The sequence below is a fragment of the Phacochoerus africanus genome, chromosome 14 (genome assembly GCF_016906955.1).
Source record: "Phacochoerus africanus isolate WHEZ1 chromosome 14, ROS_Pafr_v1, whole genome shotgun sequence".
NCBI classification, from domain to species: domain Eukaryota; kingdom Metazoa; phylum Chordata; class Mammalia; order Artiodactyla; family Suidae; genus Phacochoerus; species Phacochoerus africanus.
Window position 1 is genome coordinate 35385985 of NC_062557.1, and position 20978 is coordinate 35406962.

The 20978-nt window shown below is 46.8% G+C and overlaps 1 protein-coding gene across 2 annotated transcripts in view; it reads left to right on the forward strand.

Annotated features, from left to right (window-relative positions):
- Nucleotides 1-14931, forward strand: part of YPEL2 (yippee like 2) — a 70088-nt gene extending 55157 nt beyond the window's left edge. The window contains exons 3-6 of one of the 2 annotated variants that reach the window (XM_047757049.1): nt 5017-5060; nt 6167-6275; nt 10269-10762; nt 14368-14931. In XM_047757049.1, the coding sequence (XP_047613005.1) occupies nt 5017-5060; nt 6167-6275; nt 10269-10358 (243 nt within the window). In that variant the 3' untranslated portion in view covers nt 10359-10762; nt 14368-14931. The remainder of the gene's footprint in view (nt 1-5016; nt 5061-6166; nt 6276-10268; nt 10763-14367) is intronic. The other variant, XM_047757048.1, reaches the window with a different exon arrangement.
- The last annotated feature ends 6047 nt before the right edge of the window (nt 14932-20978 follow it).

A 20978-nucleotide genomic window follows, 5' to 3' on the forward strand; every position in this document is an offset into this window, starting at 1 on the left:
GTGGTGAGTGATACCTGTTTTTAATTTATATTCCCCTAATGAATAGTGATGTTGCATCTTTTCGTGTGCCTATTTTCCATCTGTTTCTCTTTGGTGAAGTCTGTTCAGATCTTTTAACCATTTTAAAAATTGTGTTTCTTATTATATTATTGAATTTTGAGAGTTCATTATAGGTTTTATTTTTTATTTTTATTTATTTATTTTTTATTATTTTGTCTTTTTGCTGTTTCTTGGGCCGCTCCCGTGGCATATTGGAGGTTCCCAGGCTGGGGGTCTAATCGGAGCTATAGCCACTGGCCTACTCCAGAGCCACAGCAATGCGGGATCCGAGCCGCGTCTGCAACCTACCCCACAGCTCACAGCAACGCCGGATCCTTGACTCACTAAGCAAGGCCAGGGATCGAACCCGCAACCTTATGGTTCCTAGTCAGATTCGTTAACCACGGAGCCACAACGGGAACTCCCTGTTATATGTTTTAGATACAAGTTCTTTGTTACATAACTGGTTTGTGGATATTTTTTTCCAGACTGTAGCTTATCTTTTCATTCTCTGAAAAGTGTTTTTCAGAGCAGAAGTTTAAAATTTTGATAATTCAATTTATCCCTTTTTAAAAATAAATTGTATTAAATTGTAGTAACTAAGAAATCTTTTATTTTCTGTTTTTTGTCTTTTTAGGGCCGCTCCCACAGCATAAGGGGGTTCCCAGGCTAGAGGTTGAATCAGAGCCATAGCTGCTATCCTACACCACAGCCACAGCAATCCCAGATCTGAGCTGCATCTGCAACCTACACCACAGCTCACAGCAATGCCAGATCCTTAACCCACTGAGCAAGGCCGGGGATTGAACCTGCGTCCTCATGGATGATAGTTTCGTTTCCACTGAGCCATGTCGGGAACTCCTAAGAAATCTTTTCTAACACAAAGTTACAAAGATCTTCTTCTGCATTTTCTTCTAAATATCATCCATTTTGGATTAATTTTTATATCCGCATACCAACTTTAAATTAAGAGATCACATAAACTGAAAATACTGCTAAATACCAGTTTTTGCCATAGCGCAAGTTCTGTTTCCATTCCCTGTTACAATGCTGCCTTTACTTTGAAGGGACAGATTTAGTGTGTTTATTTTTTGGAAAATATTGTGAAGTCAGTATTTTTTTTTGTCAGCTCTTTTTTACCACGAAGGCCAGAGAGTTTGGAGTGCTCATCTTTTTTTACATTTTTAAAGTACGTTGATGTAAATGAATCTTTTTTGGGGAATTGTATCCCATTACAAAAAATTGCAAGGATCCTGCTGTTTAAAGGTTGGATTTTTACAATATCAGTCTCATTATTGACATCTTAAAGCACAGAAACAACAGTATTCATGATGATTTGAAAACAAAGGCGGAGGAAGAGTGCCGCTGTTACCTGCCCTACACCCTGACTCACACACAGTGAGAGCCCCACTCTTCCTTCTAGACACCTGTACACACATGACACATTATAGTCCAGGGGAGAGACGGGTAGCACTCCATATACTATGACTGTTGGGTGAATTTTTTTTGTTTGTTTTTATGGCTGCCCCTATACCGTATGGATGTTCCCAGGCTAGGGGTTGAATGGGAGCTGCAGCTGCCGGCCTACCCCTCAGCCACAGCAACATCAGATCCAAGCCACATCTGTGACCTACACTACAGCTGTGACAATGCCAGATCCTTCACTGACTGAGCGAGGCCAGGGATCAACATCGGAGGCCACATCAGGTCCTTAACCTATTGAACCACAATGGGAACTCCAGATTTTTTTTTCTTTTAAGATAAATGTAAATAAATAAAATTGTTAGTGTTTTTCATGGTGCCCCCTAGACTGCAATAGGATCAGTAGCATATTAGGAGCATTGGAACACGTGTTTGATCCCCAGCCTGGCACAGTGGGTTGAGGATCTGGTGTTGCTGCAGCTTTAGCTTAGGTGACAGCTGTGCCTGGGATGATCCTTAGCCCAGGTGCTCCATATGCCACAGGGCGACCAAAAATGAAAAAAAAAAATTATTTTTAGCCTTTTTCCCCCTATCCTGGAGGAATGTCTTATGTACCTCCTGGGGGTACCACAGTCCTGAGAAGTTTCACAATGCTGCGTCTCTCCCTGCATTCCCCTTGTGTCTAGCAGATGGTAGGCAATCTGTGAGTCTTTGAGAAGTAAATGTATTTTCCCGTCTTAAATGGTGAAGTTGGATTACTTCCTGTTATCTTTTTCCAACCTGCTTTCTTCTAGAATCTGTTTTCCCATAACCAACTTCTAAGCTCTAATTTGAAGGTCTTGACAGATGGGTTTTTTTTTTGTTTGTTTTGTTTTTCCTATGGCCGCACCTGCAGCATATGGAGGTTCCCAGGCTAGGGGTCGAATCAGAGCTGTAGCCACCAGCCTACACCAGAGCCACAGCAACGTGGGATCTGAGCCGCATCTGCAACCTACACCACAGCTCATGGCAACCTATACCACAGATCACGGTTGGATCCTTAACCCACCGGGCGAGGGCAGGGATTGAACCCGCAACCTCATGGTTCCTAATCGGATTCGTTAGCCACTGAGCCACGATGGGAACTCCAACAGATGTTTCTTAGAGGATGACATTCCCAATTATCCATACTGTAGAACCACGGAACTGTAAGAGAATATAATTTTGGAGCTGAAAGGGGACTTGGAGTTCTGTTAGTCCAAATCCTTTATTAAAATCCAACCAAAAAATAAATGAACTGTGGTTAAGTTCATAGACTGGAATATGATTCATTATTAAAAAGAGAATGGACTATTGATATAGGCAGTGAATCGTAAAAGAATTATGAAGCGTGAAAGAAGTCAGGCAGAAATCACTACGTACTGTCTGATTTCATGTATTAAAACTTATAGAAAATACAAACTATAGTGACAGTAGACAGGGGCTGCCTGAGGATGAGGAGGGAAGGGACAGCTGGATTCAGAGGGACACGAGGAAACTTGGGTATGATAGTCCATTGTCATGTCGTGGTGATGGTTTTGCAGGTATATGCAGATGCACAACTCATCAAATGGTACACTTTAAATATGCACAGTTTATTATTGTATGTCTGTTAGATAGCAATAAAACCATTTAAAGAAAAAAAAAAAAAGGAAATTAGGAGTTACCCTCGTGGCTTAGCAGTTAATGAATCTGACCAGCATCCATGAGGATGCAGGTTCAATCCCTGGCCTTCTTCAGTGGGTTAAGGATCCAGTGTTGCCGTGTGCTGTGGTGTGGGTCGCAGATGCAGCCCAGATCCCTTGTTGCGGTGGCTGTGGCGTAGGCCAGCAGCTCCAGCTCTAGTCCCACCCCTAGCCTGGGACCTTCCATATGCCTTGGGTGTGGCCCTAAAAATAAAAAAAAAAAAAAAAAAAGGAAATTAGAGGCAGCTGACTCCTTGACAAGTTAAATTGACAATCTATCCAGTATGCTGAGAGCTCCAAAAAAGGACAGGAGGGACAGGCAGGGGGGCGAGAAAAGTCCAGTACCTGGGTGCCACTGGGTGCTCATCCTGGGGAGGTCAGAGAACGCCTTAGGAAAGAGAGGAAGCTGAGCCAAGCGCCTTAGGAGGGAGAGGAAGCCGAGCCTTAGGATTGGTCAGGTGGAAGAGCCTCCCCATCTGAAGGAAGCAAAGTTGGGCAAAGTTGGTGAAATGCAAGTTCGTTCCAGGAATTGCACGTGGTTTGTCCTGACTAGAGCAAAGGACCCAGTGGAAAAGTATGGAGAGAAGAGACTGCAGAGGTTGGTGGGACCAGATACTGAAGCTTTTGCTGTCCTGGTGGTGCTTGGGTGTCTTTGTGCTCCAAGGTTCAACTAACAGGTTGGCCAGATCTATGGTCTCTGTCCCTGGGACATCGTCTCATCCAGACACTTGGCATAGCCTTCCAGGTTCCAGGTTTCCAGGCCATGGCTTTGATTCACGCTCAGTTCCAGGCTGGAGCTCTTAGGTTCCCCAGGGATGTTTCAAGACCCAAAGGAAAGAGAGCTGGTTTAGGCCAGAGAAGCAGCTGGGGACACCAGCTTGCTCCTTGGAGCTGCCCCTGGGAGCCAAGGCTTCTGGTGCATTTGTATGTTGGAGGCAGCCAGCCAGTTTGGCAATCCAGCTGACCGCAGAGGCAGTTTTTACACAAGTCAAGAATTGGACCTTTTTCTCTGGCTGGCAGCACTGATCCCTAAAGTCCTGTGCTTCTGACAACGACGGTCTCCTGTGCAGTCATCTGTGTCCTGTCTGGTTCTCTCCTACCCTTTGGTCATCTGTTAACCAGTCAACTCTGGATTTCTCCAGCCACTGAGTAACAGAGGTCATGGGAGAGTCCTGTATTTGTTTGTTTATTTTTAGAATGGTCTTGAGTGCAGACTAGGATGTTTAATTCAGGGTACAGTTGTCAAGTCACATTAAAAATGCAGACAGCAAGGCAGGACATGGCTGGCTCATGTCAGCCAGACATTTCAGTGTAACTGGAGGACGAGAAGACGGACAGGGCCCGTGCTAATGGAAGTAGACGCATGGCAAGCTCTGGCTCCTGTTTCTCGTTCTCTGCTATCTTCCGACCAGAAGAAAGAAGGCTCGTATTTAAGCTAGAAGTTAAAATGGGCTTCTTGCTTAATGAGCCTTCCTGTGATACAGAGATCAAGTTGCTGACACCTCAAAAGGAGCAGCCCGGTGCTGCCATTGAGGACTCTTGTCACTGTTAGAGCCGAGAGGCTCTCCAAGAAAGCAGGACCAGTGAGAAGTGTGGGTTTGGTGGTTTATATCTTCTTACCTGGGCTGGTGAAAACAGCCCAAGTGAAGTGGCTGGAGTCTGTAGCTCTGCTTGTTTATTCTGCCTTCTTCTCCTCCCGCCACGCCAACTGCCACCTGGACTGTTGGATGGCTCGCTGCTCCGTTTTTGCTGTGTCAGCACTGCAAGGTCCTGACTGTTGCAGTTGGGGGCTGGTTTCCCGAATGGGTGGGTGAATGGTAACTAACTATCAATTTGTTTTCTTGCATTTCAGTCGTTCCAAGGAAGTCAAGGACGAGCATACCTCTTTAACTCAGTGTGAGTGTCTCTGAATGGTACACCCATTGTTCGGTGCAAGTTTCGAGGGGAGGGGAAAGCCATGATCATTAAAACAATGGGACCTGTCCTCTCTGCCTCCCCACCCTCATGGAGCATCACTCACCACAATTGGTAGCCAGTCATCCTCAGGGGACTTTGCGGAGCAGCATCTTTGGCTGAAAATAATACAGTCACTGCCTGCCATAAGCTTAGAGGGCAGTAGTCTCCTCAACACAGAGGTCCTGTAACTAGATCTGAGACATGTCACTGGAGAGGAGAAGGAGGGTGAACAGAAGACACGGGGATGTGCTGGAGGAGGAGCCCTCAGTAACGTGGAGTTAGTGAAGCGCCTGCATCCCCTGCTGCAGATGCACAGGCTCCCCCAGCCCACAGCCGTCGGCAGCATCATTTACTGCTTGCTCTGAGGAAGCAAGCCTGATGAACTGTGAAAATGGAAATCTGGCGTGTTCAGCTTGAGATAAAAGGTGCTCTGTGAAGGAGTCTGGTATATTTGATAGACAGGGCTCAGCCATCCTTGTGATCAGGACAAGACTGAACTGTCACAATTGACATCCCTGGGCTCATTCGGTCCTCAGGGAGCTCTGAGCACCTGTGCTCATCATGGCTGTGGATGTCAGGGTGGTTGTCAGTTTGCCCCCTTAAATCACAAGACAAAAGGCATTTCCTAGAAAAATCCCAAACAGAGTCTCAACCATAAAGACTACCTTTAGGAGTGCTCCTGTGGCTCACAAGATGAAGGATCGGGCACTGTCCCTGCAGGGGCTTGGGTCACTGCTGTAGCACAGGTTCGATCCCTGGCCTGGGAACTTCCACATGCTGTGAATGCAGCCAAAGACTCTTTTCAGTAGACTCATTGAGTCAGAACTTGCAGATATGATTCATCTCAGTGGAGATGTTTCCATGTAGCTACTTTGGGGGGTGGGGGTTGGTTGTTACTGATTTCAGTTAGAGCTGTTGCTCTTCTCAGTGTTGGCTTCCCTTCAGGCAGCCGTGCTCAGTTCATTTTTTGCTGGAAGTTCAGCTTGATCAGCGGATGACGAGTGTCTGCCTGACTTCCCTCCCCCCTCCTTTATCCCTTGGCACAGAGTGAACGTGGGCTGCGGGCCTGCAGAGGAGCGCGTGTTGCTAACAGGACTGCACGCCGTCGCCGACATTTACTGTGAAAACTGCAAAACCACTCTGGGCTGGAAATATGTAAGTACCAGGGCGTCTTGGTTGATGGGGAGAAGGCCACGGAGGGACTAGCTGAGAACCACACCCTAGAAGAATGCTTTCTTCCACTTGCTTCCCGTGACCTCGTAGGATTATCTGCAACCAGGATGGGAACCTGAGCTCAAAGAGCCATTCCTGGCACACATTCGTCCCCTTTTCACTGAGGGTCTGCTCCTCCTAGTTGTTCCTTTACCTGCTCCACACACACACACACACACACACACACACACACCCACCCTCGATTTAATTACTACTGCTCCTAATAGTAATAGTAGTAACAATGGCACATGACATTTCCTGACACCTTACTGTGTTCTGTGCATACATTATCATACTGACTCTTCACAGGAGCCTTAGAGGGTAGGGCATCTGTGCATCCCTATTTTATGGATGAGGAAACTGAGGCACAGGGAGGTTAATAGTATGTCCACTGTTATCCAGCCATTACCTGGCTACACGAGGATAGGAGTGGAGGGAGTGGTGTGACTGCCGGGCCCTTGCTCTTGGATGCTGTAGTAAATGTCCCCAGAATATGTCTTGGGTCCTCGGCCCTGTGCTAGGCATCATCAGTCATTATGTTAATGTCCACTATCGGATATAGTCGTGGCTGGGTTTTCCCAACTAGACATTGATTCCTTCATTGCTTAACTCAACAGATATTTTTTAATGTCTACTTGGTACCTGGGAGAGTGAGCGGTGACTTGCCAGGGTGAGAGGAGGTGTCTGTATTCAGGACAAGTCAACTTGGATTGTGGTTGTTGCTGTCATTATTGACAGGTCTTTTCACAGTGCTTGTCTCTGCCCTCTCTGTCATTGTGGGGACATTGAAAACAGAGTCTTCCTGTTTCTGGGAGGGCAGTTCATTCATTAACTGCCTCGAACCTGCCAGTTGCAGAGGGTCAGTGCGGGGCTGGCTCCTGGGACCTGACGTTAGCAGGCTTGGGAAGGAGCAGAGCGATCATGAGGGGTCAGTGCGGGTGTGTTGATTGTCACACCAGCAAACAGATTGCGCGCCCCGCTCTGAGGGACTTTGATAGTGGGGGAGCCAGTGCATGTGTGGGACCAGGTAAGACAGCGGAAATCCCTGTGCCTTCTGCTCCATTTTGCTATAAGCCTAAAACTGCTCCAGAAATAACGAGCCTATGTGGGAAAAGATGGTGAGCAAAAGAAGCCAGACACACAGGTCCAATTCCACTTCAGTAAAGTTCAAAAACGTGCATATCTTAAATCTGCTGCAGGTGGAGTCTGTCACGGGGCAGCACCACCTTTTGATTCCATCTTTCATGTCTTCCTTGAAACATTCAGAATGAGAAACCCTGGACATTATGTTGCGTGATGCCAAGAAGGTTTAACCACAGCTTCTATGGGAGAACCTGGCCTTGGCTGTTCCACTCCCCCTGTATGGCCCCCGGGCCCCCTCTGAGTGATCTGGGGGCCACAGTACTGATTTTGATGACCCAGAAATGTTTGGCCCCTTGTTTCCCAGCTTCCTGCTTATCTTATCCCTTGAGGATGTGCTGGATTATAGAGGATAAATCTGAGTTGGTTTTGCTCCTTACCTCTGCTAGGCTGATTCACTCTTTTGACAAAACTTTATCAAGAGCCTTTCTGCTGGATACTGGGAGTTCCCACTGTGGCTCAACCCCTAGCTGCACATGTATCCCCAAAAATGCCCCCCCTCAAAAGGAGCCTTTATGCTGGCTACAAAAGAGAATGAGATCCAGTCCTTGCCCTCAGGGTGTTTATTGTCACTATACCAGGGAGGAAAGCCACCGGTAAAGTTAAAAACAGTTGGGGAGTTCCCGTCGTGGTGCAGTGGTTAACGAATCCGACTAGGAACCATGAGGTTGCGGGTTCGGTCCCTGCCCTTGCCCTTGCCGTGAGCTGTGGTGTAGGCTGCAGACGCAGCTCGGATCCTGCGTTGCTGTGGCTCTGGCATAGGCCAGTGGCTACAGCTCCGATTCGACCCCTAGCCTGGGAACCTCCATATGCCGCGGGAGCGGCCCAAGAAATAGCAAAAAGACAACAACAACAAGAAAAAACAGTTGGACAGGACAACCAAGAAACATCCCAGCATTCATTGATCCCCTCTCTCATGCCAGCCCCAGGGATCCAGCCTTTCTTTCCATCATCCTTCTGACCCTTATAACAATCCTGTGAAGTACTTGTAATTATCCACATTTTATAAATGGAAAGTTTATAATTTGCAAATTGTAAATGTGAGTCAGATGGTTAAGTGATGCTTCTGGTGCTAGGAAGCCATAGATGTGGGCGCTCAGTCTGGGGTGTTTGTATTCAGCTCCAGATCTAGTGCTCCGTACACTGCTGTCCAGTTGTGAGATTTTGCAAATGTCCTGTAGCTGGGGAGGTGTTGAAATTTTTTTGCTTAATAGGGACTCATTGTCACTTTCCTGATTTTGCTCCTTCCTCCCCTCCATCCTAAACATACTCCTATGGAACTTATGGAAGTTACTCTGGTTTTATTCCTAAACCACATTCCTCTATTGTGTACACATCACACACAGGCACATGAGCACACACACACAGACAGTGCTGGGAAGTAATGAGGTGTCAGGGAAGTTCCTGCTGAGCCCACAGCTCTTGTGTGTGCGTGGTGTGTTTGCACTTTCTCTCGGTGCCCCTCCCATCTCTCTGTGGAATAATTCCTTTCTCAAGGAGAGACTCGGGTCTGAGCTCTTGTTCTGTGACCCAGAGCCCTGAGCTCTAGAACAGGAGGTATGGCTCATACAAATGCTGCCCAGAACCAGAGTTCCTGTCGTGACACAGTGGAAACGAATCTGACTAGGAACCATGAGGTTGCAGGTTTGACCCCTGGCCTCACTCAGTGGGTTAAGGATCTGGCATCACTGTGAGCTGTAGTGTAGGTCACAGACTTGGCTCAGATCTGGCATTGCCATGGTTGTGGTGTAGACCGGCAGCTGCAGCTCTGATTAGACCCCTAGCCTGGAAACCTCTATATGCCTTAGGTGCGACCCTAAAAAAAAAAGACGACGACAAATGCAGCCCAGACAGTAGGATTTAGCTACTTCCCAATTTTTGGGGGGTGGGCTGGGAATGGGGGAGCTGATGTCCACGGCTAGGCAGGATTTTTTCGTTTTTGGCCACCTCAATGTCATGTGGAAATTCCTGGACCAGAGATTGAACCTGCACAACCCAAGCTGCTGCAGTAACAACACTGGATCCTTAACCTGCTGTGCCACCAAGGGAACTCCCCAAGATTTTTTTTGTATGAAACATCCCCTTCTTTGTATACCTATGCAGGCCTTGTTTCTGTGGAGCATATTAGCTGGGAGAGCTTGCAGGGCTGTAAGGTTTGGATGGTAACCTTCCACCTGGTTTCTATTGGGTTTGTCCTTTGGAGGCCTGGCAGCTGGGTGGGGCTCAAGGGGCCCCCGGGTTCTTCAGCCTGGAGTTCATATAGCTCCTGTCTCCCTGGAGCAAGGCAGTGAAGGAAGCACAGATCTAAGCTGGAAAGAGCAACAAAAGAAATTTTAAAAGAGACCTGTCTGGCCTTGTGGTATACTTTGTTTCTCTCTCTGAATGTCTTTTCTCTAAGCCTAGCATGCGCTGCTTAAAATAATGACACCGAAGAGTTCCCTGGTGGCTTAGTGGTTAAGGATTCAGCATTGTCTCTGCTGTAGGTGGGCTTCCTTCCCTGACCCAGGGACTTCCGCATGCCATGGGTGTGGCCAAAAAAATAAAAAAATGCATAGTATTTAAATTCTGTTGCAAATATTGAGAAAGTCCTGGTGTTGCCTCGGTGCTCTCTTTGAGCCAAGGGGGGCCACGGCGCGCTGGAGTGGTGGGAATTCTCAGGGAGTCTGGGCAAAGCGGGGGCCAGACCTCAGGGGCCCTGATGCCTGTTGTTGGCAACGCCGTTGCTCCTCTGCAACAGAAGTCACCTGCGTGTCTTTGGTCATTGGGTGTCTTTTTCTCTCCCTCTGTGTTTCCCAGGAACATGCCTTTGAAAGCAGCCAGAAATATAAAGAAGGCAAATACATCATTGAGCTAGCACACATGATCAAGGACAATGGCTGGGACTGACCAGAGAGCATCTGCCCAACCCCGTGTCCACGTGAACGCCATCCAACTGAACATTCTACCCAAGCGTGAGAGAGTGACTGAACACTTGGTTCCATCCATTTAGGGGCCTTGCCATCGGGGGGCATTCTCCCACCCTGACGCCATCTTGCTGGTGACCGGCCTCTAAATCGCTGTCTCTCTGTCTCTTTGCTTTGTCTCTGTTTGTGAGTTGATCCTGGCTTCTCTCTCTGTTCTAGTGTTAGCTGAAAACAAAACAACGAAAGGAACAGATGCCTGCCCGCACGGTGGCAGCCCCCTTGGATGAGGGCCCCAGGGCCTGGGAAGAGCCGCCTGGTGGCCTCTTGTCAGGAGAGCAGTGGCACAGCACGGGGGTGTGAGGAAGAGGGGGACCGTGAGGGGCCCAGGTGGGTAGGGGATGGGAGAGGGTCGCACAAGGGACAAACGTGTGCTGCTCCTGGACACCTGGTAACTTAGGCTTGAAACGGTCGACTTGTCTAAAAGGACAACGAGAAAAAGCAAACAAAAAAAAAAATACCTCATGACTGCATTCTCTCTGATCAGAAGCTTCCGTTCCTGACACCCAGTGTGCCAGGTTCGCATATGAGCACAAGGAGGGGCCCTGATTCTGGGTGGCAGGGTAGGGGTCTGCCTCTCCCGGTCCAAGCTGGGGCACGTCCTGGGAGGGGCCCAGATGGTGTCAATGACCCTGACGCCTCCCTGCTCCTCCGGGTCATCTTCTTTGCCTCTCCAGCCGCTGTAGGTGACAGGAGAGGGGACTGCCACGTGCAGTGGGTGCAAGATCCCGGATCTCCCAAAGGCTTTGACCTGCCCCCAAGGGAAATCAATAATCAAGGAGACCAGGGAACAAAGCGGGAGGGGGGTGGGGGGGGCCGTTTGGGAGCTCCCTCAGAAGTGGTTCGGAAATCGGGCCAGAGGAAAGAAAAGGTAGAGCCCATCAGGAATTCGGACTTCTCCTCCCTGAACCTTAAGAGAAGAGCACTGTGGCAAGAAAGGGGGGCGGGCTGGGGGCAGTGCCAGGAACCGTCTAGGTTGGAACCATTACATGTTAGGCGCGTCTCTCTTCTTTGGCACGCGGTGGTTTCACGGAGATCCGCGGTTCCTTGTACATAGAGCTTGGGATGCTTTTCTCCATCCGTGCAGATTGTGGAAAACCAGGTCCCAAAGCTTCCAGCTGAGTGCGCCCCTGGCCGGTCGATTTCTCGCGCCCCGAGCGGTTCTCCTTGTACTTGGATGTTGTGTGTGGAGGGACGTCTGTCCGTGTGGTTCAGCGATAGGGAGGCTTAGCTTTGATGTCCTTTGGCAAGTTATGAATTCCAGTGTTACACCCCCTCATCCAAAGTTCATGCCATTAGGGAAGGGGACAGCAGGTCCCCGAAAGGTTCAGGAGCGAGAGAGGAGTTTGTTACGTTTAATCAACACTGTGAAGTCTGTTCTACAGCAACTTAGCCAGTACGCAGGGCATGACCGAAGCTCATTTAACGGAGTTCATTTCACTGCGCAGACCGAAAATATTATTATGACTAAGATAGGTGTAGGTTATGTTAGGTAATTCTCAGCTTCTCTTTCTCCAGATAGGCTGATTCCCCTAGGAGAATTCTCCTGAAAAAGTCACAAAAGAGTGAGTTCACAGATGAGAATCGGTGAAAATTCTCAACCGAGATGAAAGCAGCCAACCCAGGACATTTTCAGAATTGAACCAAAGTCCCAGAGGGAGCGAGACTGTTGTGGCAGGGCGTCTTTGTGTCTCTGTGTGCTGCCGGGTGTTGGGCAGAGGGGCCTGGCACAGGTATGGTCCTGCCCCGGCAGAGCCGGGCCACAGGACTGTTGGGAAGCTGGGGAGCCCCAGGGTCAGCCGTGGACAGCCTCTGTAAGACAAAGCGTTCTTAAAAGAACTGAAGTTTGTTCCCAAAGGCTTCTTACCCACATCTTCCAGTGCTTTCCTAGCCCTGGGGGATTAAATGTTCTCCCCACGTTACAAAAAAGCAGACTGAGGTTCCCAGGATCCCAGAGATACGGTTGCCAGGCCCAAGATCTCGATAAGAAACATTTTCAACTTTCACATTCCTAAGCTGGCTTGCCGGCACAGAAATCACAGGCTCCCTTCTCCATCCCAGCCCTGAAGGTAGTGGCCCTCATTTCTGATTAGCCCCTTGACTCAGGGAATGTCCTGGCTATTGGTAATCCTTTCCCTACAAAGAAAACATGGATAGGCATGGAAAGAGGGAGTGTGGTGACCTAGAAATCTGGACCTGAAGTGCCCTGAATTTTCAAGGGGCAGAGGAGACCGAAGCGCCACTGTTCTTCCATGGGGATGGGGCCTCTGACTGTCGGCATGGATCAGAGCAGGCTCCAATTAGACCCTGTTTCTGGTGGGTTTTTTTCAACGTCTATCCATCGAGCATCCATTGGGTACATGGCGCCATACTTGGTGCAGGAGATCTGAGCAGGATGTTGGTACTCCCGTAACTACAGGGGAAAAAAAAGATTAGGCTTTTTCCCTTTGTGTCAATGAAACCAAAAGTGCTTCTTAAGACTTTAGCTCCATTCATGGCTTGTCTCACCTCAGTCTAGTATGGGAGAGACCACAGCTGAGCGATGGCGATGCAGCCACTCAAGGCCTCAGTCAGTTCTTGTTTTAATTTCCTCACCAAATTACTGACTCAGAGCATAACCAAAGACCTCATCCATTCACCCCTGGTGGGTTCTTCGGGGAATTGAAGGTCGGTGGTATCAATTAGGCGGGGCACCGGGAGCAGAGAAGCGAGGAAGGGAGAGACGTGCATGAAGTTCTATACCTCAGCCAGCAACTGCCTTCACTTTCAACTCAAGTCCAGCCGGCAGACTCTAGTTCTATGTCCCCCGTGCCACCCTCGGGCCTTGGTGGCCCTGGATTACACCCAACCCCGCAGGATGCTAGTCTCAGGCTACTGATGGGTTTGATTTGACATATGTCAAACACAGCCAGGCTTGACTGCCAGATTGTCAGCTGGGCCTGACCGAGGGCTTCTCCAGCTCCTCCAGTAAGATCCCTAAGATAGGATAGAGGAAATCTGGACTGGTGGGTCCGTATGTGAAAGAGACGTGTCCCCTTTAGAAAAAGATTTTCAAGTGGATATAGAAGAAACAGTTGCTTGTGAAATATACTTTTGTAAATAATATTTAATTTTTTAAAATAATATATTTGGTGCTGTTTTCTCAGATCCCCTGAGAGCACTTTTTATTTTCATTTTTAAAATTCTATGGTTTCCTCTGCATTTCTTGAAGTATATTTTAAGGGAATCAGTGATCACCAATATACTCTTTAAAAGAAAAAAAAAAAAATCTCCATCACTTTAGTCCAGACGGAGGCAGTTAAGCCGCGCCTCTCTGCATTTCTTTCCAAATGGAACAGACTCTGCAGTACGTTACCAGGTTGAGAACTGAAATATGTTCTTGCACCACTATTGGCTAGAAAAGAAAATAAATAAAATCAAATTTAGTAACAATTTAGAGTGATTCCTCTTGGAAGAATTTCCAACAGATTTGGAGTCTTGTTTTTAAGTGTGTGTGTATGTGTGTGTAAAGCATTTTGGATTGTGCCTCCTGTTTTCATTTGGGGGGGGCGGGGACACTATACCTGCAGTTTACACCCTGGGCACATAAGACTTTTCTTCCCTTTCTCTCCGGTGGTTTTGTTTCTGAGTGGACCAACAGCATAACCCTCAAGGATCTTGTTTTCCCAAGCATGGAGCTGTTGCCTGTTTGCTTCTTTGTCTTGTCTTTGCGTGCTCAGCTTTTACAGAAGGAAAATCTGTTGTCTGTGAAGATCAAGCAGAGTCAGAGGTGTGTTTCTCACTGAGATGTGAGTGTGTTCATACGGATTCAGGGCTCCAGTTGTTGTGGAAGCCATATCATGTTAAACATTAACTGGTTGGGTTGAAGGAACATCAATGAAATAATACACATGCCTTGTAGGTAAACAGCTTTTTTTTTTTTTTTTTTTTTTAAGGTCAGATTGCCTCAGGTTCAGGAAGAGGCTGGGAAATCAAATCTTAAACACAATCAACCTAACGTATTTTTTTTAAAAAGAGTCTGCCTCAAATGAGGAAACATGTGAGTGGTCTAGGTGGAGGAAGGAGATATTCTTCAAAATTAAAATACAGTCATGAAATCTGCCAGCAGTGAATGGTAAAGCCAAGAAGAAACAAGCTGTTCTCATATTACCAAATTCCGTCTGCCTGTCTGTTTTTGTATAACATTTTGGTTAAAGCGAGCGTCACTTCCCTTTGCCAACCTGCAGAGACTATCTTTCAATACAGAATCTGTCTATTTATGCTTGTGTTTACAAACTGTATTTGTTGGGTTTGGGTTTTGTTTTTCCTCTATCTTTTAAGTGGCATTTTCAGGTCACTTTGCTTCAATAACAAAGATAATTTTCAAGTAATTTGTCTTCACCTTTTCCTGTATTTGTACATAGTAATTCAGTATTAGAGAAAAGTGCATTGTTTCTGTCATATTTCCAATCTGTGTTGGTGCTCATTTGAGAAAATAAAGTTTTCCAATATTAATTTTTTGGCGGGCTCCTGTGTCTTAATTGACCCAGCATTTTTTTTTTTTTTGTCTTTTTGCCATTTCTTGGGCCACTCCTGCAGCATATGGAGGTTCCCAGGCTAGGGGTCCAATCGGAGCTGTAGCTGCCGGCCTACACCAGAGCCACAGCAATGCTGGATCCGAGCTGCGCTGCGACCTACACCACAGCTCACGGCAATGCCGGATCCTTAACCCACTGAGCAAGGCCAGGGATCGAACCCTCAACCTCATGGTTCCTAGTCAGATTCTTTTCTTTTCGCTAACCACTGAGCCGCAACAGGAACTCCAGACCCAGCATGTTTTTATCTTGACATTTAACACTGAAAGCAACCAGAGAGGCCTGCAGGAGGTCCATCTGTCTAACCCCATTCACAGATCTGTCAGCTGAGGCCCGAGGGGTTGTTTTCTCCCAGGACTCTTGGCTGATTAATGAATAAAAATCAGGTCTCCTGCTTATCTACAAACACCTCTCCCCCCGGCTTCAGAGATCAGAAATGCAAGAATGACCATTATCATTTCTGTCTACTAAGCCCCATATTCTTAGATACTGAAGCTTTCCTGTTTACACCCGTTTCTTTGGTGGAGATAGAATTGCATTGGGTGAAGGGGAAACAAGTAAAAAACAAAATAATGTAGAAAAGAGGCAACATTGTCTTTGAATGATTTGAATAATTTGAATAACCTTTGAATAAAGGGAGATAAATATTCATAGTTAAAATATATGGAAAATCAAGGCTTATCACTTATTGAACAAATACTAAACATCTATTAAGTTCCAGGCACTGGGTGAGGAAATTCAACCAGCCTACTAAAGCAGCTGTTTTTGTTTTCCAAGCATCTTTCCTCTAGTCCTGGCGGTATGCACACACAGCCTTTTAAGTACTTTTGTATTCTGGTGCCTTTTAGCAGGCTGAACATATTTGCCTAGGCATCATCAATTTGTACTACAACTTTTTTCCTAGAAATTTATTTTTTTCTTTTTCCAGTGCCGATCTTTAATCCATTGAGCAGGTCCAGGGATCGAACCCAAATCCTAATGGATACTAGTCACGTTCCTTACTGCTGAGCTACAGCAGGAACTCCTATACTATATTTTACTTTATTTATTTTAATTTTTTTTATTTTTTTGTGTTTTTTTTTGTCTTTTGTCCTTTTAGGGCTGCACCCATGGCACATGGAGGTTCCCAGGCTAGGGGTCCAATTGGAGCTATTGCTGCCGGCCTACACCACAGCCGCAACACCACCAATCCGAGCCATGTCTGCAACCTACATCACAGCGCACAGCAATGCCGGATCCTTAACCCACTGAGCGAGGCCAGGGATCAGACCCACAACCTTGTGGTTCCTAGTCCGATTCATTTCCGCTGCGCAACAGCAGGAACTCCTGTCTGTATGTTTAGTTGGAAATACTTTCTCTATTTGCCTAGAATTTATTTACCGGTTCTGGGCGCAGCTACAGTTGACTTTTATTTGTCCTTGAGTGCATTATCTTCATCCTGTGACCTGTTTTGCTTCAGTGGATATGCCTGTTATCATTTCATTCCTGTTTGCCTTTGGCAGGCAGGGAGGAGAGAAAGATAACATGTGCAGGAGATAACTAGTCTCTAGCAATCCTTGAGTGCCGCTCTCCCATCCAAGGTCTCATGCCCACTGCGGCTGTCCAGGAGATCAGGCTGGACGCAAGTAAGGGGGGAGCAAAGATGTTCGTTGAGTGCCTGGCTTGCACAAGGCACAGCATCGAATGCTTCGTTTACATATCATTTAGGATCCTCACGTCGTTCTAGAAGTCCTTACCACCCTGTGGGCAAGCGATGACAGATGCTGGCCACCTTTTTTTTTTTTTTTTTTTTCAGTGGCTGCCCCTGCCACTGAAAGCATATGGAAGTTTCTGGGCCAGAAATGGAATCCGAGCCACCACGGAGACAATGCCAGATTTTCGGCCTGGCTGTGCCACAGCAGGAACTTCATGATCATCTCATTTTATACATGATGAAATTGAGGTTTGCTGGGGCTGGGGCCGTGGCCCATTTGACTTCACAGCCCTCTGTTCTTTTCCTATACCTTGTTCCAATTTCAGTCTCTCTCTTCTCCAGACTTAATTCTTTTTTTTTTTTTTTTAAGGGCCGCACCTGCAGCATAGGGAATGTCCCAGGAAGCTAGGGGTCCAATCAGAAATGCAGCTGCTGGCATACACCACAGCCAGAGTGACCCCAGATCCAGCAAGTCTGGATCCTCGACCCACTGGTCAAGGCCAGGGGTTGAATCTGCATCCTCATGGGTACTCATCAGGTTAGTAACCCACTGAGCCACAAACGGAACTCCTCAATTCTTAATTCTAGTGTGGCTTCACAGAACCCTTTCCCAGTCTGCCCACCATGACTGCTTAACAAATAAGGATTCAGGGAATACAAATGAGAGAAGGAATGTAGGAGTCCTGGCTGTGGCGCAACAGGATTGATGGCGTCTCTACAGCTCTGGGAAGCAGGTTTGAACCCCGGGCCAGCCCAATGGCTAAGGATCTGGAGTTGCCGCAGCTGAAGCATAGGTCGCATCTGCGGCTGGGATTTGATCCCTGGCCTAGCTTAGTGGGTTAAGGATCAGGTGTTGCCATGAGCAGTGGTGTAGGCTGGCAGCTGCAGCTTCGATTCAACCCCTAGCCTGGGAACTTCCCACGTGCCGCAGGTGCAACCCTGAAGAGAAAAAACCAAAAAGAATTTTATATTCCATGGCTGCATATAAGTGGGGATTTGGTGTTTTTTAATACTTGGTAATGGATTACATATGTAATCCTTGGTCTCTCGATTAATAAGTACTTAATAAGTGCTTGGTGAACACTGAATTCATGTGGTGGTGGAGAATTAACAGTTTTTTAAAAAAATCTCTCTAACATGTTAGATTGCCTGAGCGAAGAATGGAGAAGAGGTTAGCATTAAATGTTACGTAAAGTAAATGATTACATCATGAGACATCGGTTTATTAATTTGCATTTATTTATTCAGTAAGCACTTTGGAGGCATCTATTATGTGCCTGGTCTAGTCAGGAAACGAACCCCAGGGAACAGAAAATCAGGGGTACTAAGTGTGCTGAGTGAGAACAAAGGATTATGCACAGGCTTCCCTACTGGTGGCCAAATATTTAGCCACAGGGACCACTACCCTCAGGCAGCTGTTTCCTGTAGAAGCAATTGCTCGTAAATCCTTTAATCTGAACCCAATAAATGGCTCGTGTCCTAGAGCAGGGCACAGGGCAAGCCCTGGAACTAGAGCACTTGGTTTCAAATACTGGTTTCCCTCAATAAAACATATGCAAAGGGCTAGCTCAGAGCCCGTAAAGGGTCAACGATAATAAAACGATTGTTGTTATGAATTGTGCAAGTCTGTTTTGAATTGGAAGTGGGATAAAGAGGACTATTGTATTTGCCCTTCATGTGTATTACTTGTTTCATTTCATAGTAATCCCATTTTGCAGAGGGGAAAACTGAGGTTCCGAGAGCAGAAGTAACATATCCATGGAAGCGCTGGGGCTTTTTCTTTTATTCTGATTTGGAATTCTACACCATACCTGTGGTCCCAGCCTGCCATTCAGGAAACAGGAATAACTACCAAGTAGGAACCTTTCTGGCAGATCCGACTGAGCACACACCCAAAATGTCATGGCCATTTTGTTCTCTCATATTTTGTTCTTTTTTCATAAAATGGAAACCCTGGCTTTTCCATTGGAAGCCAAAAGCTTAGAACTGAGGAAGAGTTGTTACGTTATACTTTTATTTTGCAGGCTTTCAGGCCTGGTGATTGCAGCACGATGATTTTCAAAATTCTTTTGAGGGGAAAAGAAAGTGTTACTATCAGTTGTTTACACTGATTTAAAAGGTAGAGGAGTTGCTCAGTGGCCCGGTGGGTTAAGGATCTGGCACTGTCACTGCTGTGGCTTGTGTTGCTGCTGTGGTGCGGATCCAATCCCTGGCTTGGGAATCAAACACCCTACATGCCACAGGTATAGCCAAAAGAAAAGCAGAAAAGAAAAAAATAGAAACCCAGAAACTTACCCATGAGGAAATGACAAAAAGTATCTTAACACGACATTTCCATGGGGCCATTCAGGGGTAATGCTCCAGACCAGCTGAACAAGCTAAGGATTAAAATTTCATGTGACATGTAGATTCTTCTCATTCCCAAGTGATATGGGATCAGCTTAATGAGAGACAGACTGGCTAGGGAAGCTAAATTGTTCAAGGCATTAGAAAATTATTTGAAAACTGTGATAGAACTAGTGAGTTATATTTTATTTTGAATTAAAATCACATTAACAATTTATCCTGAGCTCAGATATTTGCAGGGTCAAATAGCAATAGTGGCGGAGTTCTCTTCTGGTGCAGTGGGTTATGGATCTGGTATGGTAACTGCAGCGGCTTGGTTGCTGCTGTGGTGCAGGTTTGATCCCTGGCCTGGGAACTTTTCTATACCATGGGCGGAGCTGGAAAAAAAGGGCGGCTTTGGAATTGGACAAATGGCGATTTGAAACCTGACTGCACGCTTAGACATTGATCACTTTGAGGAAGTCATTGCAGGTCTCAGGACTCATTTCCATCATTTGTAAATCTGGGATACCAGCCTCCACTCATAAGTTATTGCGAGGATCGAATAGCAGCCGTACAGTGCCCAGCAAATTGCCCAGACCAAATAGGCCTTAGCATGTGTCCCTTGTCCTTTTTTATTTGCTGAGTGATTGGAACTCACTGTATGGGCACTGCTAGCACGTAACTCATCCTGGAGTTCCTGCTGCAGTGCAGTGGGATGGGCAGCATCTCTGGAGGACCGGGATGCAGGTTCAGTCCCTGGCAGAGCACAGTGGGTTAAAGGATCCCGCGTTGCAGCGTAGGTTGCAACTGAGGCTCTGTTCTGATCCCTGGCCTGGGAACTCCATATGCCTCTGGGTGGCCAAAAAAAACAACAAATAAGAAAAAACAAAAACAGCAACAACAAATTAGTCATCCCTCCAACCCACCTCTACAAAGGAGGCTGACACCCAGGGAGGTTAAATAGCCAGCCCTTGGAATCACAGGTCTGATAAGTAGGCAGAACTGGAACTGGAACGCAGAGAACCCAGGCAATCAGGCCAGTGGTCCCTGCACCACGCTGCTTGCTTTTACTTTGAGAGGAGAATGTGTACTTTTATGGAAAGAACAAAAGGAAGGGTGTCAGCTAGAAAAATATCCTTGCATTTTAGGATCCGTTTTGAAATGTTTATAATAACCATCTTTGGTCATGTTCAATACAGCACAACCTGCTCCTTCTCCTTCACCCAGTTCTGATATGCAGGCAACTTGTGGAAGAAGCAGCAGAATGCTGTCAGACTAGCTCATCTCCCCAGACGCCCCTGGACCACCCAGCTCCAATTCTGAGCTGTTTCTCCAGAGCATGGCCTCACAAGCACAGCAATCAAGCAGTTGAATCAGGAATGTTTTATTTATGGCTTTAATAGTGGAGTCTCTTGGGAAAACTTTGGTTTCCCATTCCCAGAAGCAAAAATTCATCTACACAAAGTTCTTGAAATTATTACTGTTTATTTTTTTTGCCTACCACGTTCTCTGAGCCACCTTAGTAGAGTTTAAAGCATCCCTTCCCAAAAGAAGGATAATTTGAGCTGGCGTTCATTTGACTGGTTATGTACTGAGACAGTCCAGTATCAGAAATTGAGAACAGGAGTTCCCATCGTGGCTCGGTGATAACAAACCCAACTAGTATCCATGAGGACTCGGGTTTGATTCCTGGCCTCACTCAGTGGGTTAAGGATCTGGCATTGCCATGAGCTGTGGTGTAGGTTGCAGACAAGGCTCAGATCTGGCATTGCTGTGGCTGTGGGGCAGGCCAGCAGTGGCAGCTCCCATTCAACCCCTAGCCTGGGAACTTCCCTGTACCGACCGCAGCTGTGGCCCTAAAAAGCAAAGAAAGAAGGAAGGAAGGGAGGAAGAGGGGAAGGAAGGAAGGAAGGAAGGAGAAAGAAAAAGAAAGAAAGGAAGAAAAAAAAAG